General features: G+C 41.4%; 1 protein-coding gene across 1 annotated transcript in view; it reads left to right on the plus strand.

The window, feature by feature from the left end:
• The window catches only part of LOC309635354 (uncharacterized protein), a gene marked incomplete at both ends in the record, with an annotated part of 125,309 nt that overhangs the window by 41,481 nt on the left and 64,668 nt on the right, over positions 1-19,160 (plus strand). Inside the window, one exon of the mRNA XM_082406411.1 lies at positions 10,904-11,033. Within this exon, the coding sequence (XP_082262537.1) occupies positions 10,904-11,033 (130 nt within the window). The remainder of the gene's footprint in view (positions 1-10,903; positions 11,034-19,160) is intronic.

A 19,160-nucleotide genomic window follows, 5' to 3' on the forward strand; every position in this document is an offset into this window, starting at 1 on the left:
CAATCAGGCACATGCTTTAGGGAAGTAAATCTGGGGGCATTTGGTGAAAGGCATCGGTGGTGGTGAAAAGACTCTGAAAGAAGAGATTAAAGCCCACTGCAACCATCCTGGTGACAGGTAATAAGAGGTAACATGTAGGGGCAGCAGTAGGAAGGGGCACTGTGGAAAGAGTCAATTAGCCTTGACTTAATGATACATGAGGAGACAGAAAGCACGGGAGAATAATGAGCCCAGGATAATTCAAATCTCTGGTGCCTAAAGACAAAGCATGGCAGTCCTGTTCACAGAAATATGGAAATCAAGAGGAGCTGCCAGACAACAGGATGAACTTCCTCCTGGACGTAGCAGAGGTACTTTCAGGTATCCCGGTGGAGATGGCATTTATAAATACGGATCTCAGTTTCAGGAGAGAGGTAGAAGCTGCACATACATGGATCTGGATGAGATGGCCAAAGAGAAAAATACAGAAAGGGGACCTGGTGACAGAAAATTGTAGAAGACCTCCATTGGCAGCAGAGGAAAGAGGGGCAAACAATAAGAGAAGAGATGCCAGAGGAAAAGGTCCTGGAGGAGGCAGTAACTCAGATGATCAGGAGGAAATGTTACAAGGTCAAGGACAATATCCCATATGCTAAAGAGAAGACACAAGATGAAGAATGAAAACCAGTGACTGGGCCGTGTGATGAGTAGGCATAAATCATCTGCAGAAGAGCAACTTCAGCAGAATGAGATGGGAGACCTAGGAGTTGGGGTGTAACAGACGGCGAGGAGGTGAACACAGTGGGCATAACTACTCGTTCAAGAAGGCCAACAGTGAAGGAAAGGCAAGAGGTGGAAAGTAGGTGGCAACTTGAGGATGAGAAGAGGGGGGTTTTAGGCTATCAAATAAGCAGCGAAGGCCCTGAGGAGGGAAGGAGATAAAGGATGCTAAAAGGACCCCTGTCAATGATTCTTCCTCTTTTTTGGTCACATGGACCACTTGAAATCTGATACAAGATCTATATCCCTCACTGGAAAGTGCATACACCCAATGGCGCACACAATTTCGGGAGGTCCAAGGTGCCCCGAGGACAACCTTTGTTCCTCGTGTGAATCCTTGAATCGTAAGCACTCTGGGGCAACATCACGTTGTGGTCTTGGAGGAGCTGGGCAGAGGTGAAGCAGAGACTTCAGGGAGAGAGATGGGGTTCCATGTGTTTGGCACATGGCACAGCAGCTAAAAAGAAAGCCAGATACTAGAATTTCACATACAAAATACACAAGTATAGACAGCATAGACCAGACAGACTCCATAAGGTATTTGGAAAGAAAATGGTAGCAGAATTAAATGTTTCTTTCCAGATGCAAAAAAATGTTCACTGTAAAATGGATTTTCACAGAGACAGGTTGTAAGCAACATAAATGTCCAACAGTAAGGTAATGGCTACGTGAATTGCAGTGCACTCATTTAAGTGGACTATGATAAAGCCATTTGAAGTGATAATTATAATGATTGGTAATAACATGAGGATGTGTTTATGACATAGTGTTAAGTGGAGAAAAAAGAATATAAAGCAGAGTTACCCTATGATTACAACTATGTTAAATATTTATTATATATAACTATATTTTATGTATACATTTTTAAAATATTTTGTTTATATATATGCATACAACTTACCAGGCTAGTAGCATCCTGAGTCATCATTTTTTTCTTATTATATTCAAATGACCCTTTTTATTATTTGTATTTAAAATTAAAGATGGTATTGCTTTCTTTTGTCTCTGATTTTACTGGCTATAATTTAATAATAAGTTGAATGTGGCTTCTCCCAGATTAACCTTCAAGCCTAAGAAAAGACCACCTGTTAAAGTTCTCTCACATAATCTTTTTTTTTTTTTTTTTTTATACTGCAGATTCTTATTAGGCATCACTTTTATACACATCAGTGTATACATGTCAATCCCAATCCCCCAATTCAGCACACCACCATCCCCACCCCACCGCAGTTTCCCCCCCTTGGTGTCCATATGTCCATTCTCTACATCTGTGTCTCAACTTCTGCCCTGCAAACCGACTCATCTGTACCATTTTTCTAGGTTCCACATACATGCATTAATATACGATATTTGTTTTTCTCTTTCTGACTTCACTCTGTATGACAGTCTCTAGATCCATCCACGTCTCAACAAATGACTCAGTTTCGTTCCTTTTTATGGCTGAGTAATATTCCATTGTATATATGTACCACATCTTCTTTATCCATTCGTCTGTTGATGGGCATTTAGGTTGCTTCCATGACCTGGCTATTGTAAATAGTGCTGCAATGAACATTCGGGTGCATGTGTTTTTTTGAATTACGGTTTTCTCTGGGTATATGCCCAGTAGTGGGATTGCTGGGTCATACGGTAATTCTATTTTTAGTTTTTTAAGGAACCTCCATATTGTTCTCCATAGTGGCTGTATCAGTTTACATTCCCACCAACAGTGCAAGAGGGTTCCCTTATCTCCACACCCTCTCCAGCATTTGTTGTTTGTAGATTTTCTGATGATGCCCATTCTAACAGGAGTGAGGTGATACCTCATTGTAGTTTTGATTTGCATTTCTCTAATAATTAGTGATGTTGAGCATCTTTTCATGTGCTTCATGGCCGTCTGTATGTCTTCTTTGGAGAAATGTCTATTTAGGTCTTCTGCCCATTTTTGGATTGGGGTGTTTGTTTCTTTAATATTGAGCTGAATGAGCTGTTTATATATTTTGGAGATTAATCCTTTGTCCGTTGATTCGTTTGCAAATATTTTCTCCCATTCTGAAGGTTGTCTTTTCGTCTTGTTTATTGTTTCCTTTGCTGTGCAAAAGCTTTTAAGTTTCATTAGGTCCCATTTGTTTATTTTTGTTTTTATTTCCATTACTGTAGGAGGTGGATCAAAAAAGATCTTGCTGTGATTTATGTCAAAGAGTGTTCTGCCTATGTTTTCCTCTAAGAGTTTTATAGTGTCCAGTCTTATATTTAGGTCTCTAATCCATTTTGAGTTTATTTTTGTGTATGGTGTTAGGGAGTATTCTAATTTCATTCTTTTACATGTAGCTGTCCAGTTTTCCCAGCAGCACTTATTGAAGAGACTGTCTTTTCTCCATTGTATATCTTTGCCTCCTTTGTCATAGATTAGTTGACCATAGGTGCGTGGGTTAATCTCTGGGCTTTCTATCTTGTTCCATTGATCTATGTTTCTGTTTTTGTGCCAGTACCATATTGTCTTGATTACTGTAGCTTTGTAGTATAGTCTGAAGTCAGGGAGTCTGATTCCTCCAGCTCCGTTTTTTTCCCTCAAGACTGCTTTGGCTATTCGGGGTCTTTTGTGTCTCCATACACATTTTAAGATGATTTGTTCTAGCTCCGTAAAAAATGCCATTGGTAATTTGATAGGGATTGCATTGAATCTGTAGATTGCTTTGGGTAGTATACTCATTTTCACAATGTTGATTCTTCCAATCCAAGAACATGGTATATCTCTCCATCTGTTGGTATCATCTTTAATTTCTTTCATCAGTGTCTTATAGTTTTCTGCATACAGGTCTTTTGTCTCCCTAGGTAGGTTTATTCCTAGGTATTTTATTCTTTTTGTTGCAGTGGTAAATGGGAGTGTTTCCATAATTTCTCTTTCAGATTTTTCATCATTAGTGTATAGAAATGGAAGAGATTTCTGTGCATTAATTTTGTATCCTGCAACTTTACCATATTCATTAATTAGCCCTAGCAGTTTTCTGGTGGCAGTTTTAGGATTCTCTATGTATAGTATCATGTCATCCGCAAACAGTGACAGTTTTACTTCTTCTTTTCCAATTTGTATTCCTTTTATTTCTTTTTCTTCTCTGATTGCCGTGGCTAGGACTTCCAGAACTATGTTGAATAATAGTGGTGAGAGTGGACATCCTTGTCTCGTTCCTGATCTTAGAGGAAATGCTTTCAGTTTTTCACCATTGAGAATGATGTTTGCTGTGGGTTTGTCATATATGGCCTTTATTATGTTGAGGTAGGTTCCCTCTATGCCCACTTTCTGGAGAGTTTTTATCAGAAATGGGTGTTGAATTTTGTCAAAAGCTTTTTCTGCATCTATTGAGATGATCATATGGTTTTTATTCTTCAATTTGTTAATATGGTGTATCACATTGATTGATTTGCGTATATTGAAGAATCCTTGCATCCCTGGGATAAATCCCACTTGATCATGGTGTATGATCCTTTTAATGTGTTGTTGGATTCTGTTTGCTAGTATTTTGTTGAGGATTTTTGCATCTATATTCATCAGTGATATTGGTCTGTAATTTTCTTTTTTTGTAGTGTCTTTGTCTGGTTTTGGTATCAGGGTGACGGTGGCCTCATAGAACGAGTTTGGGAGTGTTCCTTCCTCTGCAGTTTTTTGGAAGAGTTTGAGAAGGATAGGTGTTAGCTCTTCTCTAAATGTTTGATAGAATTCACCTGTGAAGCCATCTGGTCCTGGACTTTTGTTTGTTGGAAGATTTTTAATCACAGTTTCAATTTCATTCCTTGTGATTGGTCTGTTCATATTTTCTGTTTCTTCCTGGTTCAGTCTTGGAAGGTTATACCTTTCTAAAAATTTGTCCATTTCTTCCAGGTTGTCCATTTTATTGGCATAAAGTTGCTTGTAGTAGTCTCTTAGGATGCTTTGTATTTCTGCGGTGTCTGTTGTAACTTTTCCTTTTTCATTTCTGATTTTATTGATTTGAGTCCTCTCCCTCTTTTTCTTGATGAGTCTGGCTAATGGCTTATCAATTTTGTTTATCTTCTCAAAGAACCAACTTTTAGTTTTATTGATCTGCTATTGTTTTCTTTGTTTCTATTTCATTTATTTCTGCTCTGATCTTTATGATTTCTTTCCTTCTGCTCACTTTGGGTTTTGTTTGTTCTTCTTTCTCTAGTTTCTTTAGGTGTAAGGTTAGATTGTTTATTTGAGATTTTTCTTGTTTCTTGAGGTAGGCTTGTATAGCTATAAACTTCCCTCTTAGAACTGCTTTCACTGCATCCCATAGGTTTTGGGTCGTCGTGTTTTCATTGTCATTTGTCTCTAGGTATTTTTTTATTTCCTCTTTGATTTCTTCAGTGATCTCTTGGTTATTTAGTAACGTATTGTTTAGCCTCCATGTGTTTGTCTTTTTTACGTTTTTTTCCCTGTAATTCATTTCTAATCTCATAGCATTGTGGTCAGAAAAGATGCTTGATAAGATTTCAATTTTCTTAAATTTACTGAGGCTTGATTTGTGACCCAAGATGTGATCTGTCCTGGAAAATGTTCCGTGCGCACTTGAGAAGAACGTGTAATCAGCTGTTTTTGGATGGAATGTCCTATAAATATCAATTAAATCTATCTGGTCTATTGTGTCATTTAAAGCTTGTGTTTCCTTATTTATTTTCATTTTGGATGATCTGTCCATTGGTGTAAGTGAGGTGTTAAAGTCCCCCACTATTATTGTGTTACTGTCGATTTCCTCTTTTATAGCTGTTAGCAGTTGCCTTATGTATTGAGGTGCTCCTATGTTGGGTGCATATATATTTATAATTGTTATATCTTCTTCTTGGATTGATCCCTTGATCATTATGTAGTGTCCTTCCTTGTCTCTTGTAACATTCTTTATTTTAAAGTCTATTTTATCTGATATGAGTATAACTACTCCAGCTTTCTTTTGATTTCCATTTGCATGGAATATCTTTTTCCATCCCCTCACTTTCAGTCTGTATGTGTCCCTAGGTCTAAAGTGGGTCTCTTGTAGACAGCATATATATGGGTCTTGTTTTTGTATCCATTCAGCCAGTCTATGTCTTTTGGTTGGGGCATTTAATCCATTCACGTTTAAGGTAATTATCGATATGTATGTTCCTATGACCATTTTCTTAATTGTTTTGGGTTTGTTTTTGTAGGTCCTTTTCTTCTCTTGTGTTTCCCACTTAAAGAAGTTCCTTTAGCATTTGTTGTAGAGCTGGTTTGGTGGTGCTGAATTCTCTTAGCTTTTGCTTGTCTCTAAAGCTTTTGATTTCTCCATCAAATCTAAATGATATCCTTGCTGGGTAGAGTAATCTTGGTTGTAGGTTCTTCCCTTTCATCACTTTAAGTATATCATGCCACTCCCTTCTGGCTTGCAGAGTTTCTGCTGAGAAATCAGCTGTTAACCTTATGGGAGTTCCCTTGTATGTTATTTGTCGTTTTTCCCTTGCTGCTTTCAATAATTTTTCTTTGTCTTTAATTTTTGCCACTTTGATTACTATGTGTCTCAGCGTGTTTCTCCTTGGGTTTATCCTGTATGGGACTCTCTGCGCTTCCTGGACTTGGGTGGCTATTTCCTTTCCCATGTTAGGGAAGTTTTCGACTATAATCTCTTGAAATATTTTCTCTGGTCCTTTCTCTCTCTCTTCTCCTTCTGGGACCCCTATAATGCGAATGTTGTTGCGTTTAATGTTGTCCCAGAGGTCTCTTAGGCTGTCTTCATTTCTTTTCATTCTTTTTTCTTTAGTCTGTTCCGCAGCAGTGAATTCCACCATTCTGTCTTCCAGGTCACTTATCCGTTCTTCTGCCTCAGTTATTCTGCTATTGATTCCTTCTAGTGTAGTTTTCATTTCAGTTATTGTATTGGTCATCTCTGTTTGTTTGTTCTTTAATTCTTCTAGGTCTTTGTTAATCATTTCTTGCATCTTCTCAATCTTTGCCTCCATTCTTATTCCGAGGTCCTGGATCATCTTCACTATCATTATTCTGAATTCTTTCTCTGGAAGGTTGCCTATCTCCACTTCATTTAGTTGTTTTTCTGGGGTTTTTTCTTGTTCCTTCATCTGGTACATAGCCCTCTGCCTTTTCATCTTGTCTATCTTTCTGTAACTGTTGTTTTTTGGTCCACAGGCTGCAGGATTGTAGTTTTTCTTGCTTCTGCTGTCTGCCCTCTGGTGGTTGAGCTCACATAATCTTTTCTGACCCTAACACATTTAGGACATCCTATGCCCATGCTGTGTCTCAGTTTAAGTTTTAAATCCTGATTTTATATCCCAGATTAAACACTGATGGACTCTGGTGTAGACCTCTGAGAAATAAGGATGAGTCCTGGGTTGAAGAAGAGAATGCTTTGCCCTTCCCAGGAAATGAACCAGGCGACCTCCAGGGTCTTTTCCACCTTGCCTAGGGTCCTATTTCTTTGCCTGCTGTGGAGTTTTGAGGAAACAGGAAAGACCTAGAATTAGACCTATTATTTAAGAAGTGGTCCAGACTAAACAGCATCTCAACCTACAAGGCACGTTGTATAGGTCCAAATTGTATACAAGTCTTTAAAAGCTGTCCTGTAGCAGGTGATATCACAAAGGTTGATGGCAGAGAGATCAGGCAGCTAAGCAGAGATGGGTTCACAGCAGCTTTCCTCAGAAAACTTCCGGGAGGTTCTCAAATGGTCTGTTTGTCACAGGCAGGGAAGGGATGTGAGGCGTGGGCTCATTTCATGTAAGAAGCTAAAAATGTCCAAGGAAGGATACTCATCGATAGCATCCAGCCTTTTCTGGAAGCAGCTCCCCATACTGGAGATCTGGTGACATGGAGGGAGCAAGCATCTTGCTTTCTTTTTTTTTTTTTTTTTTAATTAATCATTTATTTATTTATTTATGGCTGTGTTGGGTCTTCGTTTCTGTGTGAGGGCTTTCCCTAGTTGCAGCAAGTGGGGGCCACTCTTCATCGCGGTGCACGGGCCTCTCACTATCGCGGCCTCTCCCGCTGCAGAGCATAGGCTTCAGACGCGCAGGCTCAGTAATTGTGGCGCACGGGCCCAGCTGCTCCGCAGCATGTGGGATCTTCCCAGACCAGGGCTCGAACCCGTGTCCCCTGCACCGGCAGGCAGACTCTCAACCACTGCGCCACCAGGGAAGCCCTTGCTTTCTTACTTTACAAAGTTTTGCAAAACTGTTCCAAGGCTCTGCTTAATGAAGAGCAAGGCCTCCTGGCCAGAAGGGGAGGCAAAGGAGGCCTGTTCCAGGGCTGCCTGCTGGGCAGATTGGAGCACACACCAGACCACAGGTTTTCCTAAATACTTCGTAGCAGAAGATGAAAACAGTGGCTCTGCAAGGCTACCCCATTCAGGAAGCCAGGAGTCGGCAGCCTCCTCCACAAACTGGCATTTTTCAGTCATTGTTTGCTTTTATTTTCAATTTAATCTCATCTTTCATGGCCTCCCTATTGCTTTTTAAGATAAACCTAACCTTTTGCTCTATTTGCTTTGCACTAATGCTAACTTAAAGAACACAGGGAATTCTTGGTAGAAGGCCACCTCCTGAAGACAGATTTTATCTCCAGCCTCATCTGGGAGACTTCAGAAACCATCACTTGCCAGGAAAAAAAAATAATCTTTTAGCTGCCATGTACTTAAGGCTGTCCATTTGCTGTCTAGTGAAATGAAAAAATATTTTTATAAGCAATGGGAACTAGAGAAAACAGTGAGTGATAAGGATCATTGGTTTATTTCCTTTTTCATCAGATAATTTTTAAGTTCATACCCTTCACCAAAGTTATATCAGTGTCTCCTGAGTCGGAATAGGCTCTGTGGTCACAGACCACAGGGGCCATCCCCACAGGAAGAGTGGAAACCCCAGAGGCCTGCCTGCAGAAGAAAAGCACAGCCTCCATCAGGCATGTTTGTATGTTGCTGCGCCACCACCAGGAACAGGCAGCTCAAGTTGTCACACTATGTAATTTCCTCCATCCCCAAGGAGATCTGGCTGCTCCCTTTCCCTACCTGGCATCCAACTTCACAGACAGTCACCAAATCCTATTTATTTTCTGTCCTTAATATCTTCAATCACAATCCTCTTACCATCATCTCTGCCCAGCCCTAGTTTGTTAAGCATAAGGGAATTATTCCAAGCCTGAGGATGAAGAGTTGATAGAAATGAAATGATGTACCAGGACAAGAGTGAAGAAAGGCACCTAGGATGCAAAATTTAAGGAGGCATCACTCTCAGGATTGAGCAAGTGTAGGGTCAGCTCAGATGAGTGCCTTCCTGAGTTTATGCCCTAGTCACCTCTCTTGTCTTACCCTAATCCCAGCCCTATGATTTTTTTCTTTAATTTTAGTATAAATTATTGCCAGAATCTATTAACACTCATCCAGATGTTACATCCACTTCTCCCCATACCACAGGTACTCATCCAGGTGATACACCTGGGCTCAGTTGCTGCCACTTGGTGCCTGCATGCTTGGAGATCTTGCCCCTGCCTGGGGAGGATAAAATATTCAATTATGTTTCTTGAGCTGCCATTTTTCTTTATGGAAGTTTTTCCCTCTGCTCTTTATATTATGGGATTTCATTCTCTGGTTTTAAATCAAGACACCAGCATATTTTTGTCATCACAGGATACCCTTGACAATCAGGTAATCAACACATAGGACAGGGTGTCAGCTGCAGTATTAAGAAGCACAGGTAGGGGGGGATGCTCCACGATGAGAGCCATCATAAACAGAAGTGAGGGGAGCCACAGGTACTCGTTATTAATAATTAAGTATCAACACCTGCCAATGATTTGCAGTGCTTGCAGTGATAATAATAAATCAGAGCAGAATCAAGGTTATTTCCATAATAACATCCTTGCATTCTCTAGAATTCTCTAGAGTTCTAAAATGCTTTCCTCAGTAGGAGAGAAAGAGGTGGCTTTACTTCTAGCCTTCCCAGCACTATTTTTACCTTTTAAACACTATGCACACATGTGTGAGGTGCCATGATCTCTTAAGTGTCTCTCCTTAGGACAAAAAGGCAGAGAATGGTGGGTGTGTATTAGAGCTTGGTAAATCCAGGAGGCCCTGAGATGTCTGCTTTCTCCAAACCACTGTCTCTCAAGTACCTCTCACGTGTTCTCCTTGGAGGAGTTTTCCAGGATTGTCTGCATGTATCCAGACCTCTGTCTGGTTGGGCCCTCATGGGTGGATCCTGGAGTGCTTTACACCTCCTTTTTGTTCACAAAATGCATGTAGGTTCCCCACCCTACTCCCCCCCCCCCCCGCCCCCGCTACTAGCTTTTCACACAGTTCATGACTAGGGTTTTACTAGGTTAACTTTCATTTAAATGGTGATGATGTTAAAAAATCAGAAGAAATCCTGCTTCCCGTTTGAGCACCCGCCAGGCTTAAGCATTTTGTAGTTGCTGTTGTTAAGTGTTGGATGAGTCAACCATGATTTAGATCATGATGATGTTGGAGGTCAAAAAATTTAAGAAGTTCAAGGATAATGATGACGTGGTGGCAAAACAGAGGTTTCTCTCCGCTTGCCACTGACAGTGCCCTAGATTCATGCATCTTCTCTGGGTGGGCAGGAATTTTCACATGAGTGGAGCCTTACACAGAAGCAGAGCCTTTCTGCTTCTGGCAGAAATTTTATTATAACCACTTCAGCACATCTCTCTGCAGCCGGCCACTCATGAAAGTAACACTGGCTTTGTTATACAGAACGCATCTTTAACACAGAGTTTAGTTTTAAGGGGGCCTACCTAGGCTTCGGAGATGGAATCGTCCAGCTGGGAGAGCACAGAAGACTTTTCTTAGTGAATTATGATATTCCACCATTGCCCTTGGTGCCTGGTGATGTCGTGGATCAGCGGTGGCTGGGCTTTCTGACCTGTACGTCAATCTCAAGTTCCGTTTTGGACACAGAGAAGAGAGGGCATCGGGGGAGAGGGAGAGTGGAGACTACAGAAATGGCCTCAACCAAATTAATAATTAGTTTTTAAAGCTAATGAGGTTCTTCTCTAACTCTGCTTATCGGCAGGGTGTGTAATATGCTGCTTTTCCCGCCTCAGGCCGTGTCTCTCTCACGGCAGATGTCAATTCTTACAAGATGCATTCACTTTAAATTCACTCATTTGCCTCTCTTCTCTTCTAGGTAGCTATAGATTCCACTGCCTCCACCGGGGACCCCAGTAACAGCTGTTCCCTGCGCTATATCCAGCCCTGCCAGCCCAGCGAGTACCTGAAGGCCTTGGTGGCCGTGGGGGAGATTTGCCAGGACTGTGGCAGGTATGAGACTCCCCATCTTTGTGGGTTCCCGTGGCCCCTGGCTGACTCTGGGCAGAAGAATGGAAATTAAGTCATGCTGAGGCTCATGAGGGGACAGAATAAAGCCTGGCCCCAAATGTGTTATTCTCTCCATACCTAGAGAAACTGAGTTCATGCCAAGGTCACACTGGGCACCAAAAAATCCTTTCTCAGCTTTCTTCTCTTACTTGGCTGGCAGGACCACAGGATAGCGATTTTGGTTTCAGTATGTACCTTGCTACGCAAAGTCTGGTCCATAGACTGGCAACGTAACATCACCTAGGAACTTAGAACATCAAGCCCCGCTTGAGCATCTGAATCAGCATCTGCATTGTAACGAGATTCCCAGATGATTTGTGTGAACTTTGGAGTTTGAGAAGCACCAGTTTATTAGGTACTTTCTATCTGATCCTCACATTAACCCTTCTGTAGTGGGTGTTGTTTAACAGACGAGGAAAACTGTGCAGGGAGCTGAAGTGAGCTGTGCCCTGTCCCACAGCCAGGGGCAGGATTTAAACCCAGAGCCAGCTCACTGCACAGCGTAAGCTCGTAATCATGGGGTTTCACTGACCTCAAAAGCTATTGGTAACTTCAGCAGAGGGTCTGTGTCTGCCCGTGTGCATGTGAGTGTGTGCCCACGCCAGTGTGTGTGTGTGTGTGTAGAAGACACGATTTTGAGATCAGATCAGTATTTATTTTTACTGGGTGGTAAATATTGACCTTTCCCACCAAGAGAATTCTCTATAATAAATGATTTACATAAATCACCTTAAACTGAATTTATTCTGCCTTTCCAGTATTTCCAGATTGAGGTGAAGTTGTTGACATGTTTGATCAAGAAGGCTCTTTGAGGTAGAACTAGTGTAAGTATATATATGGGTAAATCTCAGTTGACTGCCCGGTGTGATAATAAAACAGGGCTAGTTAGTCATGAGCAGCAATTAGTTGGCCTGTTAAACCAGGAAAATGAAGAAAGTGACCCTGTCCTCCAGTTTCAGATTTCATGGAATGGCCTGATTTCTGTTCTTCCTAGTCTCACAACTGGTGATAACTGTATTAAAAACCTGATGCCCAGGCACCATAGCAAGTGACACAACCTAGTGACCAGAAGGTACAGAGAAACCAACAGGACAGGTAACAGAGTTTCCGTCAGTGTCCTTCCCGCTGACGAGTCTCTGCATTCAGCTTGGTCATCGCCAGTAACTCAAATGCGTGTGAGGCCAGTTGGGGATGAATGAGCATGTCCAGTCAAACCAGACAGCTTTAAACACTAGGCCTCTGCCAACACTTCCCCTCTTACACATTTGGAATGGAGGGCAATAATGGCACTTTAAATTACCTTGTTGAAGTGATACTTATACTTAACCTTGAGATATTGTCTGTGAAGACAACTTGAATCTCATCTCTGATTTCTTCAGGCCTCAATTCAGGGAGGATTCTTAGAGAGGCTCATGTCATACGGAGATTTCTTACCAAGGAGGGAAAAGACAAACAGATTGCATCCCCACTGTCAGAAAGTCCTCCAAGTGTTCCCAAGAAACCAACACAGTAATTCTCTCCCTTCTCTCTATCACACACAATTTATTGAGGGGACTGTCCTTTTCCTGGTGTATGTCCTTGGCGGCTTTGTCATAAACTGACCACATATGTGTGGATTTCTTTCCCAGGCTCTATTCCATTCCTGTGGCCAATGCCTCTTTTTATGCTATTTCTACACTGTTTGGTTACTGTAGCTTTGTGATATGGTTTCAAGTCAGTGAGTGAGTTTCCTCCAGCTGCTGTTCTCCTTTCTCAGGGTCCCTTTGGCTGGTCAGGGTCCTTTGTAGTTCCATACAAATGTCAGGATTGTTTGTTCAGCTTCTGTGAAAAATTCCATTGGAATTTTGGTAGGATGTGCATTAAATGTGTATGCTGTTTTGGGTAGAATGAACATTTTAGCACTACTAAGTCTTTCCATCCATAAGCACAGGATATCTTTCCATTTCTTTGCATCTTCAATTTCTTCATGGATGTTGTAAGGTTTTCAGTGTGCAGCTGTTTCACATCTTGGGTTAAATTCATTCCTAGGTATTTGGTTCTTTTGTTGTTATTGGAAATGGGATTGTTTTCTTAATTTCTGTCTCTGATGGTTCATTATTAGTGTATAGAAACACAAGTGTTTTTAGTGTATTGATTTTGTATCCTGCAGCTTTACTGAATTCATTTATTGGTTCTGACAGTTTTTTGGTGATTTAATACAGGAAACTGGAATTAGAAATCCCACTGTTTCTACCACATCCAGCTTAGCTACAACACCCAAGATAGGGTGGCTACTATTATAATCTTCCCACATTGCCCCTTAAAAACATGTGAAATTTTACAATGGCTAATTACATCATCACTTTGGGTGAGCAGGATCTGGGTAGGGCTTGGCCTCTATACAAAGATCATTGTCTTCTCTACATTTCTGTCCTTTTATTGACACAGTTGCTTTGAAAAGTAGTTTATTTTACAGTAATTTCAAATGTATAGAAAATTTTCCATAGCAGTACAAAGTACTCACATTTGCCACTTCACACAAAACACTTCAGTGTGTTTTACCCAAAACATGGATACACTCCCAGGGAACAAGCACTTTGAACCACCAAATGAGGAGGATTATAATTTCTTATAATAATCTGATCCATAGGTCCACTTCAACTTTCACCACCTGCCCCAACTCTATGGAAATATCTTTTTCATTGTGACCCAGTTTTCTTTTTTTTCTGAAACCTTGACTGCGACTTTCCCTCATGTTCAAAACCTTGATGGATTTAAAACACAGGATGAGTATGATATCTGTATGGCTTCTTTCACTTAGGGTGTTGCCAGCGTTCCTCCATGTTGTAGCATGTATCAGTACTTCATTTTTTCCACTGCGAATAAAAACACATAACATTTACCATTTAAGCCATTTGGTGTGTACAGTTCTGTGGCACTCACTGCATCTACATCGTTATAAAAATATCCTCACCACTCATCTCCTGAACTTTTTCATTTTCCCCAAGTAAAACTGTATCCATTGAACACTGACTCCTCTCAGCTCCTGCAACCACATTGCTTCTGTCTTTGAATTTGACTCCCCTAGATACCTTATGTAAGTGGAACCATAGAATTTGTTCTTCCGTGACTGACTTATTTCATTTAGCATAGTAAGTTCAAGGTTCATCCACATTGTAGCATGTGTCAGAATTTCCTTAGTTTTCAAGGCTAAATAATATTCCTTTGTGTACATACCACATTCTGTTTATCCATTTATCCATCAATGGACACCTGGGTTGCTTCCACCTTTTGTTATTGTGAATGATGCTGCTATGAATATGAATGTACAAATACCTGTTCCAGTCCCTCCTTTCAAATATTTTGAGTAAATGCCCCAAAGTGGAATTGATGGATCATATGTTAACTCGGAGTGTAACTTTTTAAGGAGCTGCCGTATTATTTTCACAGTGGCTGCACCATTTTACTCTATTCATTTATATGGCAGAATAATATGGTAGTTTATGGATGTACCACATTTTGTTTATTCACCTATTGATGGACATTTTAATGTTTCTACCTTTTGGCTGTTATGAACAGTGCTGCTATGAATATTTGTGTACAAGTTTTTGTTTGAACACTTGTTTTCAATTCTTTGGTGTCTGTACCTAGGAGTGGAGTTGTTGAACCCTATCGTAATAATTGGGTTGGCCAAAAAGTTTGTTCGGCTCTTTCCGTAAGATGGCTCTAAGTAGCCCTTAGTTGTCTTTAACTTCATTCAAAACAATTTTTTGAGATTCTTTGTGACGGCTGTCATATCAGCGTGCATTTAGCAAAAGACTTATCAAAGTTGGTGAATTTTTGTATAGCCATTTTAATATTGAAGATGAAAAAAAGGCGACATTTTTGGCATATTATGCTTTATTATTTCAAGAAAGGTAAAAATGCAACCGAAATGCAAAAAAAGGTTTGTGCAGTGTATGGATTTGTGCTGTGACTGATTGAACGTGTCAAAAGTGGTTTGCAAAGTTTCATGCTGAAGATTTCTCACTGGGTGATGCGCCATGGTCGGGTAGACCAGTTGAAGTTGATAGCAATCAAATGGAGAAATTAATTGAGAACAATCAACATTATACCACATGGGAGATAACCAGCATACTCAAAATATCCAAATCAAGCACTGACAATCATTTGCACCAGCTTGATTTTATTAATTGCTTTGATGTTTGGGTTCCACATAAGTTAAGCGAATTTCCGCATGCGATTCTCTACTTAAATGCAATGAAAACGTTCCATTTTGAACAGACAGTGACAGGTGATGAAAAGTGAAAACTGTACAATAATGTGGAATGGAAGAGATTGTGGGGCAAGCGAAATGAACCACCACCAACCACACCAAAGGCCGGTCTTCATCCAAAGAAGGTGATGTTGTGTATATGGTGGGATTGGAAGGGAGTCCTCGATTATGAGCTCCTTCCGGAAAACCAAATGATTAATTCCAACAAATACTGCTCCCAGTTAGACCAACTGAAAGCAGCGCTGGATGAAAAGCGTCCGGAATTAGTCAATAGAAAATGTATAATCTTCCATCAAGATAATGCAAGACCTCATGTTTCTTTGATGACCAGGCAAAAACTGTTACAGCTTGGCTGGGAAGTTCTGATTCATCTGCCATATTCACCAGACATTTCACCTTCAGATTGCCATTTATTTTGGTCTTTACAAAATTCTCTTGATGGAAAAAATTTCAATTCCGTGGAAGACTGTAAAAGGCACCAGGAACAGTTCTTTGCTGAAAAAGATAAAAAGTTTTGGGAAGATAGAATTATGAGGTTGCCTGAAAAAGGGCAGAAGCTAGTGAAACAAAAGGGTAAATATGTTGTTCAATAAAGTTCTTGGTGAAAATGAAAAACGTGTCTTTTATTTTTACTTAAAAACTGAAGGCACTTTTTGGCCAACCCAGTACACTTATGTTTTTGAAGAAATGTCAAAGTATTGTTCACGTAGGCTGCACCATTTTACATTTCCACAATGTTTAAAAGTTCCATTTGCTCTACATTGTTGCCAATATTCATTATTTTTAATTTTTCTTGACTATAACAATTGTGTGTTTGAAGGGGTATTGCATTATGGTACGAATTTGCATTTCCATCATGACTACTGATGTTTGACATCTTTTCATGTCCTTGTTGACCATTTGCATGTCTTGTCTGGAGAAGAGTCTGATCAAGTCCTTTGTGCATTTTAAAAATTGAGTTCTTTGTGTTTCTGTTGATGAGTTTCTTGATATGTTCTGGATAACAGACTCTTATTAGATATATCATGTGCAAATATTTTCTTCCATTCTGTGGACTGTCTTACTTTCTGGATAGCAGCTTTGATGTGATAAAATTATTAACTTTGAGGAAACCCAGTGTATCTATATTTTATTCATTGCTTAAGCTTTGATGTCAGATCGAAGAAACCACTGCTAAATGCAAGGTCATGAGGATTTATTCCCTTGGTTTATTTTAGAGATTATAGAGTCATCCCTTGGCATCCACTTTGCTAGGGTTAAGGTCTGTGCTTAGAGTCAGTGTCAGGGTTTAGGGTGATGGTTAAAGGGTCAGGGATTAGAGTTGAGGTGTCAGGATCGAGGGTCTAGGATCCAAGGTTAGGATTGTTAGGTTTAGGGTAATAGGATAAAGGGTTAGGGTTATAGGTTAGGATGTTAGGGTTAGGGTGAGGGTTAGAGTTAGGTTAAAGGATAACCTGTTCTCACCCTCCTTGTCCCTCTCCATCTCTCTGAAGCCTCCAGGATGGACAGAATTCTCCCAAGGTCACACATGAGTCAGGTAGGTGAGCTGTATCATTGTTTGTCTTCCCCTCAGTCCTGGGCTCTTGGGAGACGAATGAAATGTCTGTACTTACTGTCTCTGTTTCAAATCGACCTCAATCTCAGTCAGGGGCTGTGGAGGCCATCAGAAGTCATGTAGGGTTTCTCTCTTCCCTCCCTCCTGCCTGAAAGGGGTGGTGCCAGCCCCACTCTGCCTGGGCAGTCCCAGGTTCCAGCACAGCTCTGACACGAGGGCACTCTGAAGATGTGCAGATTTACACAGGACTGGGTGCAGTGACTGGCTGACCCTCAGGTGCTGCCTTCTTGAGGGCAGCTGGGGCCCTTCTGGGACTTCATGAATCCTTTGTCCCATCTGAGCGGGCATCAGTAGAAAATCAAGTCTCAGACAGGATAACCCTTGACCTCTGACCATCCAGGCAGGCATCTGTGGTTCTCCAGCTCAGCCCAGCCTGGGCCCTGTCAAGCCCCTGTGGCCAGTTACTGAGCTGCACCTGCCGCTGGGCAATTGAACAACCACCTGGGCAGCATAGACAGCCCCTTGGCATGTTTATGTTCCCAACATCCATGTGGTTGAGAAAAGGGCCCTCTCCCTCACAGCCTCTTAGCCTGCCGAGAGAGGTAATAACCCTCCAAATGTTGAATGTGGCCCTGGCCACAAAAACCATACAGAAGACTGTGGCCCTGCAGTCCTTTGGCCTTCCAGTTGTTACAAACTTTTGACATTCATACTCGTTAAGAATCAAAGCTATGGGAGCAGCTGGGCCTCCCAAGAGGCAGTTTCACAGGGGCTGCATGTTATTAGAGAGTCATATACACACCCATGTGGCCTTTGGAAAGCCTGCTGATTATGAATTCCATGGTACTGAATAATCCTTGAGCCTCCCAGTACTTCATTGAGCAATAATTTCTTTACCACCCTAGCATTTGGTACCTGCTCTTTGTAAAGGCAGGAGAAGAGACTGGAAAAGTGAGCAATATTGTTCTTCGGGGATGGGTGAATAATGTGGCCGGGGGCAGGCATATGCATCCTGGGCAACCACCTCTCGGGAACAAGAACGAGGTCCGTGTGCCTTCTGAGAGCACATAGGCTATTCTGGGCCAGTCCCTGTGATGCAAGGACCCGGTGACCAAGGCAGGATCCTTGTGTTTACCATCATCATCAACCTTGCTTTTCAGCAAATGGAAGAACTTTCTGCTGTCATGGGAGGATAGCGGGAGCAGCGGATGGGTGGCTACAGCCCCTGACCCTAAGTGAATCCCTTACTACTTTGTGCTTCCGATTCTGTGCCATGCAGTGGACTGTCAGTGATATGGAATCTGCCGCTTTTGCTGAGCCAGCATCTGTCCTCATGTCCAACTGCAGCACCTCAGCTTTCCTTTTGGAACTACATCTCACCTGCTTCCAGTCCAAACAGTTTCAGGGGGCTGACCTTATATTCCACTCACCTAGAAGATGGGTATATGATCCACATCTAGCCAATCCCAGTTTTCATCCTCTGCTTGCTGTGATTGGTTCAAGGGTGAGAATGTGACCCAAGCCAGGCCAAAGGCATTCAAAGTCATGAGTTTTCATAGAACCCTAGGGAAGGAGAAACCCTTCCTAGTAGAATGGGTGTTGTGTGGGTGTCATCTTGGAGTTGCTGGTGGCCCTGGATGCAGTGAGAGAGACTGTGCCCGTGAATGGGACCACCCCAAGGCATTCAGCAGGACTGATGTTTGGAGAGGGACCAGGTCATACTACAAGAACGTGAACCATTGGACCTGACACCTCCAAACCCACTCTTCAACTTGTCTCTTGTATTAATTTATTTCTATCATTTAAAATAATGTTAATTTATTTTACTTGAGTAAGTATGTCTAGTCCCTTGTAATCCAAAAAGTCCTGACTCATCAGGATCAGTGATTCCTGAGACTCCTTCTGGCATGGTGTCCTCATTGGATGGGGCATGTCTGGGGAAGATGAAGACACTGAGTGGGGTCAGATCTAAGGGGAGCTGCCAAACAACTCTCTCCCTGTTCTTCCATGCCCCAGGAGAGGAAAACCCCAGAACAACGAGAGGAGAACTAGCAGGGAGAAAGGGTCATAGCATGGTTAATTGGTCTGCTTGTATTTTCCATATTTTACGGTTCATTTTGTTTGTATAGTGTTAGGAAATCACTGTTTTATCCTAGATTTATAGTTTGATGCAATAGCTTGTTGTATTTGACCTTTAATTTCACCTTTCATTCGTTTTCTACAGAATTGTCACAGTTAATGAACAAATATGGCTACCTTA

This window comes from Balaenoptera borealis (assembly GCF_965194805.1).
Source record: "Balaenoptera borealis genome assembly, chromosome: 10".
NCBI lineage: Eukaryota > Metazoa > Chordata > Mammalia > Artiodactyla > Balaenopteridae > Balaenoptera > Balaenoptera borealis.